At 60.8% G+C, this 8,843-nt stretch overlaps 1 protein-coding gene across 1 annotated transcript; it reads left to right on the top strand.

The window, feature by feature from the left end:
- Positions 1-2,504: 2,504 nt before the first annotated feature.
- Positions 2,505-8,038, top strand: LOC102426498 (janus kinase and microtubule-interacting protein 1-like). The gene is made up of 5 exons (XM_006109060.3): positions 2,505-2,654; positions 3,755-3,883; positions 5,030-5,113; positions 6,183-6,245; positions 7,649-8,038. The coding sequence occupies exons 1-5, from the start codon at positions 2,505-2,507 to the stop codon at positions 7,820-7,822; spliced, it is 600 nt and encodes a 199-aa protein (XP_006109122.1). The 3' UTR covers positions 7,823-8,038.
- The last annotated feature ends 805 nt before the right edge of the window (positions 8,039-8,843 follow it).

The following is an 8,843-nucleotide window of genomic DNA, read 5'->3' as shown; positions in this document are numbered from 1 at the left end:
GTGAATACTCGTTTCCCAGGCAGCTTTTCTTGAGTGTGCCAGGCCCCGGCACAGCGGGGAGCAGGAGAGCTCAGACCCTGCCCTCGTGGAGCCAAATCCCTGCCCCCGAGGGGCTCACAGCCCAGCGGGCCGACAGGTGACAGACATAAAGCAAAAGAGACCTGTCAGGTGGCGATGAGAGGGGGAGGAGAAGGAAGGTGAGACCGCGGTGGAAAGGGGCTGGAAGGACTGTGGTGTGGTCAGGGCGGCTGTTTTGGATAAGGTTGCCTTTATGCAAAGATGCGAGGGGCGTGCAGGGGAGAGCTTGGTGGGTCCTGGAGAAGGGCGTCTGTGCAGGGCACAGGCCTGTGCCAGGCATGTGGGAGGCTCGGGCACGCTTGGCAGTGTGGCTGGAGCACAGTGGTCAAGGAGGGTGAGGCCTGGCTGGTGTCTCCCAGTGGTAAAAGCGCCAGTCCGCACACTGAGGGGTTGCAGGCGCGATTCCTGGTCAAGGGCATGTACCTGGGTTATGGGTTCGCTCCCTGTCCTTGGTTGGGGCACATGCAGGAGGCAACCGATGGATGTGTCTCTCTCACATCGATGTCCCCCCCCCCCCACCTCCCTCCTTTACACTCGCTCTGAAAGCAATGGAAAAGATATCCTGGGGTGAGGATTAACCAAACAGAGGAGGGTGAGGGGTGAGGCTGGAGCGGTTTTACTCGGCTCTGAGGGGCCGCCAGGGTGCAGACAAGGGAGGGCAGCGAGGCCAGTGGGAGGCGGCTTAGGGAAGCCGGTGGCTTGGACCAGGAGGGAGGGCCGGGGCTCGGGCTTGGCTTGGGGATGAGGTGGAGTCCATAGGACTTCTCCAGAGGGGAGGGCGAAGAGCATCGAGGCACCTAGGGGTTTGGCCTGGCAGGCTCTGGGGGTGCGTCACTGTCCAATGGGCCCGTGAGCTGCTGGGGAGACAGCTGAGCTGTCAGGAGTTCCTGTACCTGCCCCACATGTATTAAAAACAAAACAAAAATTGGGGCGCAAGGTGGAAGTGGCAGCGGGAAGACAGGTGCCAAGTGCAAGGATGTTGGGGTGCCGTGCAGTGGTCGGCTGCTTCCAGCAATGCCTCTTCATAAACTGCTGATGACAAGGGGTCCCCCTCTTCTCCTCCCCCTGCTGGTGTGGGAGTTGCTCCTTAATCACACTGTCGGGCACGGGTCCAGCCCCGCTTTTCGTACATTTGGGAGCATAAGGTTGCAGACAAGTGGGAGGTGCCTTAGCATGTGGGTGCGCCCCGACACCACCCCTGGTTGAGGATGCGGGGGCGGGGGGTCTGGGAGAAGCCAGGTCTGGACACACCAGTGGGAGCCGGGGCTCGGCTCTGGAGTTAGTCATGGTTCTTTCTTCATGGTCATCAGAAGCAGCCATCTATACTAATAAAAGGGCAATATGCTAATTAGACTGGATAGACCGGATGTCCTTCTGGACAAAGCTGCCACAGCTGAGAGGGCTGAGGGTAAGGCAGCTGCAGTGGCCGGCAGTGGCAGCAGCAGCGGGGTGATGGGGGCGGTGCCTTCCTCTGATTGGCGCGGTTGCCTCCCGCAGAGGGAGCGGGCCTAAGCCGTCAGTAGGACATGCCCTGAGGGCTCCCGGACTCTGAGAGCTGTGAGAGGGGGAAGGCTGGGCTGAGGGACCCCCCCCCAGTGCACGAATTTTTGTGCACTGAGCCTCTAGTTGATTATAAAATCAAATAAAAATCCTTCCCAGGGATTGTTTGGGGGAAAAGCCCATGTTCCTAAAACAAGATTTTCTGGAGATGTGTCTGATGTCTGCAGTCCCCAGGCCCCATCCAGCCAGTGTCTGACCCACAGAAGGTGCTCCGTCAGGTGCTTGCTGAATGAATGAATGAATGAATGAATGAGTGAGTGAGTGCGTATGTGAATGAATGAATGGAGTGGGAGGAGTGCTGGGTGGGGTAACTGGGAGGTCGCTACACAGTGACTGGCGTTAAAATCGCCTCTGACCCTGAGTGATGGGTGCAAGAGGGTCCGTTCACTCTTCCTTCTAATTTTGTAAATGCTCTAAGTTTCCTATAATAAAAAGTTAAAGAAACATTGCCTCTTAGCACAGGTCTGGTGAGGCCCTGGGCCACATCCTCACGCAGGTGCTCAGGGCCCCGTCCATGCCCCTTTAGCTTTTCCCCGTGTGTGGCGTCTAGGACTCGGCCGCTCCCCTGGCCCGCTCTGCTCCTCAGTACATGCGTGCTGCTTGTTGCGTGTCAGCACGTGGGCACAGCCACGTGTGACTTCCCTTTGTGCTCACAGATGAGGGCAGGGTTCCATGTCCCTTTGAGGGGCATAAGGCCAATAACTCAATAACTCCTGCCCGGAGCCAGGGTCCGGCCTGCTGCAGCCCCCACACCCTCCCACCTTCTTTCCCACCAGCCCATTGTGAGTCCCCCCTCCCCCCGGGGTGTCCTGCGGCCCAGACGGTGCCGTAGCTGGGGACCTGGCGGCTCTGAGTTTGTTCCTAACATGTCCACGTTGCCTTCACAGAAGCATGTTGTGGAGACATTTTTTGGATTTGATGAGGAGTCTGTGGACTCGGAAACCTTGTCGGAGACGTCCTGCAACACAGACAGGACAGACAGGGCCCCGGCCACCCCCGAGGAGGACCTGGACGACGTAAGCGAGCCTCGGGCCAGACACGGGGGTCGTGGCACTTCCGGCCCCTGCTGCCCACTGAGAGCTCTCACCCCAGGGGACCTGGGACAGCACAGCCCATCGGGTCAGGGGAGGTGGTCCCCTTCACGGGCTCTGGACGGCCGGGGGGCACTGGCAGGCGTGGGGTCCCTTTCCCTCCTCCAGCACCGATTTCACAGAGGATCTGAGGTCGCCTGGGGGTGACTTACCCTTTGTGATTGAAATTACTGTGTGGTGGCCTGTCCCTCATTCTGCTACACACACACATATACCTGCACACACACACACAGAGATTCTATACATGCACACACACGCACACATGCACATGCACACACATAGATACCATACATACACACACGTGCACACAGGTGCACACACATGCACACACACACCACACCACCTGGTGGGAGCAGCACGGCTGCCCCTTCCATTATAGAGCAGGCTCCTGTAGGAGAGGCTGCAAACACTGAGGGGGAGGAAGGTGTAAACCCCCGGAAGCCTCCCAGCTGAGGCCCCTCCCCCTTCCTAGGGACCTGGGTCCCCAGGTGTGAGGAGGGGCTTCCTTCTCTCCCCGCCCCCAGCCCCAGCCCAGCTTTCTTAGGAAAACGGAGTAAAATGCGACCATGGCAGGCACGGGCTTTTGATGTCTGTCCTCACCGACAGTAGCAGGTGTCTCAGCACCGAAACCCTGCTCCACACCGTCCTCTCGAGCACGCGGGACTGGGTCCTGTGGGTGCACGTGGGCATTTAACTTGATGGCCCCGTGACGGGCGCGTGCAGACAGCGCGCTGACTGACGCCCTCCCTGCAGGCGCGTGTCCGCACACTCGGTGTCACCTCCTAGAGGAGATCCGGTGTGAGCAGTGCTGTGGGGCGGGCACAGGCACACAGGCCCCCGCGAGTCGGAGCTGGCTCCCAGTCACATGACTCACAGTTCCCAGGGTCGGCTCTGGCGTCGCTCTCAGCGCCGTCCACTCCCGGCTGGGAGGTGCCCCAGGTCATCGTGGGCAGCAGCGGTGGGTGTGGGCCCTGCCCCGGGACGACACCCGGTCACGCTGTCATTGCTTCTCTCCTCGCCTCCAGACGACCACCAGGGAGGAGGCCGACCTGCGGTTCTGCCAGCTGACCAGGGAGTACCAGGCCCTGCAGCGGGCCTACGCCCTCTTGCAGGAGCAGGTGGGGGGCACGCTGGACGCCGAGCGGGAGGCCCGGGTGAGTGCGCGGCCGGGCCGGGAGGGCTGGGCAGGGGCCCCGTGCCCTTCCTCGCGCTGTGGTTCTGTGGCCCTGTTGGGCGGCTTGGAGGGGATTCTGAGGGGTGACGGGGTGGGGGACACATCACAGACTCTCGCGGCGGCAGTGTCCCAGCGTTTGTCCCCCCCCCCCCGGAAACCTGAGGGACTGTCAGGGTGCCCTCAGTCCCTGCCGGCCACCAGGTCCGGGCCACGCCTGCCCTCGTGCTGGGCTGAGCTCTGTCTTCCTATAACGTCTACCTACTGGCCCTTACCCGCCTTCGGGGGTCACACAGACCAGGGGCTGCTTGCCCCTCCTTCTGAGAGCGAGGGGACGGCGGAGAGCACACCCCGGCCAGTCACACCTGGGTGTCCCCGTTCATCCCGCGAGGCAGGTGGCGAGGGAGGCTGCGGGGAGGCCGCTCCTGAGCCACAGACTCCGGCCCGTAACGTGTAGGTCCGACGAGGTCAATGGCTGGGTGTGGTTTGAGCTGAGCCGTGTGGTTTTTATGAGGAATTTTATCTGGTTGCCAACATTGAAAAGTCAAGAGATTTCACACGGACCTCCAGGTGCCCGCTTCTCTCGGGGAGTCAGACCTTCTGCAGCTCCAGGCTTCTGGCTGTACGGGGAGCATGTGGCGTCAGCTGAGTGGCCATTATCCCCGAGATGGACCGTGCACGTCCAGTGTGCCCCAGTCCCCACCACTCCCTGTTACCCCACACTCAGTTCTCAGCCCCTGCCCTGGGCCATCTGATACGCACCAGGCAGGTGTGACAGTGCTCAGTAGTGCTGGTGACTGTGCATGAGCAGCCGCTGAACTTGGCCGGGAGCTGGTGAGAGCCTACCGTGTCTGGCTCTGGGCTTGCTCAGCCCGCGAAGGCGCTGCCTCTCCTCCAGGCCTCCGTGTCCTTGTCTGTAACACCAGGGTCAGACCTGACAGCTCGCAGGCCTGTTGTTCTTCGGACGTTTACATCTGAGGGGAGAGCCTGCAGGCCCCCCGGTGGGCCGCGTCGGAGCGCGTGCTCCTGAACACGGGCCTGTTTCTGAGGCCTGCGCTGCAGCGTGACCCTTCCCGCGACTCGGCCGCCATCGAGGTGACCCGCTCACCTTCTGGCCTTTTCATTCCAGACCCGGGAGCAGCTGCAAGCGGATCTGCTGAGGTGTCAGGCCAAAATCGAGGACTTGGAGAAGCTGCTGGCCGAGAGGGGTCAGGTGAGCACCTCGGCCGTGTGATGTCCCTGGGGCCTGGGGCCGAGGGGGCTCTGCCACCCTGCCGTTCGTTCGCTCCCGAGACATTAGGGGGAAAAGCACTCGCGGAACCCAGGCAAGAACACCCCGCGAGGCGGTCTGCGTGTGGGCCTTTAAAAACTCATAATTCCGAAACTCTAACTTGGCTCACTTTTTGTTCGTTTGCACAAAAATAGGACACAATTCCAAAAGCAAAGTGTGACCAAAATCTTTTTTGACTTGCATCTGAAGAAAAGCTGCCATTGACGCCGAGGATTTAATTGTGAAAATGAGCTGGGCCCGCCACTAGCTGTCAGTCTCGGCAGAGGCCCCGCCCCCGCCCAGGTCTCCTGGCTGTGACTGTCTCATAGAATCTGGCCCTTGTGCTTCTCAGATTAGCGCCACCTCCGTGTATGCGTCCTCTGCACTGGGTCAGGCCTGGTGACAGCAGGACATGGGAGAGGGGCCAAGCCAGACCTGTCCCTTGGGGTGGGGAGCACCCTAACGGCTGGGGAGAAGGGAGCCCAGAGGCACTGGAGCAGAGGAGGGAAGAGGGAGGATCTTCCTGCATTCATTCACCCACCCTCTGTCTTCTCTGAGCACTGGCTGTGTGCCAGGCACCGTGCCGGGCGCTGGGGACACACAGTGACAGGATGGGCTGACCTGGGTGGGACGTGGTCCGGGTGGCACGGCTGGGGGCCTAGAGTGAGCACAGGGTGTCGCTGTCGGGACACCGGCCCGCGGGCTGCAGCGAGCCAGCAGGAGAGGGGGTCTGCGGGCCGGCCTGGTCATGGTCACAGTGCGGCTGTTTCTCTGTTGCTGATACAAACCCCGGTCCCTGTGCTTTTGGGGACATGAGCCGGGGAGCAGGGTTGTTCCGCAAACCAGCCGCTCTCTTTCTGGGGTTAAAGGTGAGGGGCCGGCGAGGTTGCTAGCTGCTGCCCTCTTCCGGCCTTCCCAGGGAAAGCCCCTCCCCCGTGGCCTTCCTCGTGGCCACTGTGGCTGGGCCGTGCGCCGCCTCAGGGAGTGTGACATGCCCAGTGCTTTTCCGCAGGATTCCCAGTGGGTGGAGGAGAAGCAGCTGCTCATGAGAACCAACCAGGAGCTGCAGGAGAAGGTACGTGCGCCAGCGCCGCCCGCGCCAGCCTCCCTGGCAGCACCCCAGGGCCTGCCTTCCTTATGTTCATCAGAGCCCGTTCCTGGGGGCTCCCGGCCCCTGGTCCTGGCTCTGTCCTGGGGAGGGCAGCAGGGCTGACCTGGACCTTCCCCAGGGCACCTGCTGACAAGGTCACGTGTCTGTCCGGATGGGGCTTCCCGAGCCCCTCCCCCTCCCAGGGGCGGGCCTAAGACACTGATCGACTGGCTGTCCTGGCCCGGTTCATGGACTGGAGGCCATGGTGCTGGCAGGGCTGAGCCTGCCTTCCCTCTCAGGTCATGGAACTTTCTGGAACTCTCTCCAGGAGTTGGCTTGGGGAAATAGGTCTCATGCTTTGCGACAGACCTTAGTTTTTCCTAACCTGTGTACAATTCAGTGAGTCGTGCAGCCATCACCACAGTGCAGGTTCAGGCCGTTTCCCGCCCTCCCCCATAAAGAGCCCTCACACCCACTGCAGTCCCTCCCCCCCCACCTCCGGCCCTGGCAGCCACCATGGACTTTCTGACCCTCCAGGTCTGCCTTGCTGCACCTTCCATGCTAGGGGACCAGACCTGGGTAGGCCTGGCCTTAGGCGTCCTAGATGCCAGGGCTGGAGAGGCCTGGCCTGGCCCGGGGGCGGGGCGGGGCCTCGGTGCAGCCCCAGCTCTGCACTGACCCCTTGTGGCCGTTCGCTGCCCTGTGTTACTTCGCACATTTGGGCTGCTGTCCTGTGAGGTGGCCCTGTGCGTTGGGAGAGCGGTTCTGTCCTGCTCCCTCAATTCCAGGAGCCACAGAAAGCTCCTGTACTGTTTCCACATGTCCGCTGGGGCGGGGCCCCCTCTCCCGTCCCCCTGGCGTGAGGTCAGAGTGACCGTGACGGACAAGGTCCTCGGCTCCGTGAGCTTCTCAGTCCTGCAGCCGGGAACTCGGGCGGCTGTTCTCCTTGGAAGCCACTGAGCCCATAGCAGTTAGCAGCTTGGTCAGGGGCTCCGGGGGGGCAGGGGGTGGGAGCTGGAGGACAGCCAGCATGACCTTCTCCAGGGCCTGGGGCCTCCAGCAGGTGCTTCCTCTGTGGCTGTAGACTCGCCCGGATTAGGACATGGACAGGCTTGGGGGTCACTCTCCCTTCCCCACCATCAACCTCAGGGAAGGGACTTCCTCGCTCTGGGCCTCCGTTTCCCCATCATCCATTTATTCAGCGACTAGATGAGGCGGCCCTTCTCTGGGCCAGGCTCAGGGCTGCGGGGCCGACCCGGGTCCCGCACCAGCCCAGCTCCTCGCCGTGGCCCCTTCCCGCCCCGCCCTCCTGGTCAGGGGACACGCCTCTCGTGGCCCCGGGAGGGACAGCGGCGCTGCCCACTGAGCCGCAGCTGTTTCTGCTCTAGGTGTACCGGCTGGAGGTGGAGGAGCGCCAGCTGAAGAGCGACATGCAGGACGCGCGGGACCAGAACGAGCTGCTCGAGTTCAGGGTGCTCGAGCTCGAAGTAAGGGACTCTCTCTGTTGTAAGCTCTCAAACGGCGCAGACATTCTCTTTGAGCCCAAACTGAAATTCCTGTAACGCCCCCGGACGCCCCGAGCATGTGGAAAGGGGACGCGGCCCAGTGGTTTCTTTCTTTTTTCTCTCCCTTTTAAAAACCTGTATGTTCAGAATGATTTCACTGCCTTAATGTTCTGGAGGGAATGCTCGCCGCAGTCCTGGGACCTGTACCAGAGCTCATCTATTTATTGCCTACGGCTTGTTTTGCACTTAATAAAATAATTTGTTTTTGCAATATTTTGCCTTTTTTATTTGTGTTTCATTTCCACGACTTCTTTCCTGCCTGCCGGTCGCCTGGTGCGCATTCTGCAAGCCCGGCCACCGCCCTGTTGTAGGTAGTGACACTTTTAAAGCGGCCGCGCAAGCTGTGCGTGGCGCCTCCCGAAACGGCAGGTTCCGAGCCTCTGTAGTGTGGGTCCTGCTAGCCTGACCCGTTTTCTGTTGGCCAAGGTGAACACAGGTAAGTGAGCCAGGGAAGAGGAGGAACTCGCACAGGCAGTTCAGGATACTCCTCACGTTGCTTCAACTCTTTCCTCCAGTGAGTACAGACCTGGGCATCACAGCTCTGGGCTGAAAAGTCACTCAACTACAGCTGAAAGCCACTCCTTAGCCCAGAGGGTGACTGAACATTGTACACGGTAGACATCGTGGGGTTTTTATTTGTTTGCTTTTAAAATATATTTTTATTAATTTCAGAGAGGAAGGGAGAGGAAGAGAGAGAAACATCAATGATGAGAGAGAATCATGGATCGGCTGCCTCCTGCACGTCCCACACTGGGGATCAAGCCCACAACCCGGGCATGTGCCCTGACCGGGAATGAACCGTGACCTCCTGGTTCATAGGTCGATGCTCAGCCACTGAGCCACGCCGGCCGGGCTAGACATCGTGTTAAACCTTCAGTTGCTCCCCACTGCACAGAGTCGGGCCTCGTGTGACATTGCCGATGGTTTCATGGCTTCCCACGGAAACCTTCCCGTCACTAGCGCCTCGCTGCCACTCACTTCCTAATCCTTCCTGTTTGTTTCCGCTGAACACTCGCCG

Source organism: Myotis lucifugus, unplaced genomic scaffold, assembly GCF_000147115.1.
Source record: "Myotis lucifugus unplaced genomic scaffold, Myoluc2.0 scaffold_5391, whole genome shotgun sequence".
NCBI classification, from domain to species: Eukaryota; Metazoa; Chordata; class Mammalia; order Chiroptera; family Vespertilionidae; genus Myotis; species Myotis lucifugus.
The sequence above is the reverse complement of the archived record's forward strand: the minus strand, read 5'-3'. Positions and strand labels throughout refer to the sequence as shown.

What these genes read in the sequence shown, in the direction of transcription:
- LOC102426498 (XM_006109060.3), top strand. Translation starts at nt 2,505, where the DNA reads ATGTCCACGTTGCCTTCACAGAAGCATGTTGTGGAGACATTTTTTGGA. An exon ending in CCGAGGAGGACCTGGACGAC is followed by an intron (nt 2,655 to 3,754) that starts GTAAGCGAGCCT and finishes CCTCGCCTCCAG; the next exon opens with ACGACCACCAGGGAGGAGGC. An exon ending in TGCTGGCCGAGAGGGGTCAG is followed by an intron (nt 5,114 to 6,182) that starts GTGAGCACCTCG and finishes GCTTTTCCGCAG; the next exon opens with GATTCCCAGTGGGTGGAGGA.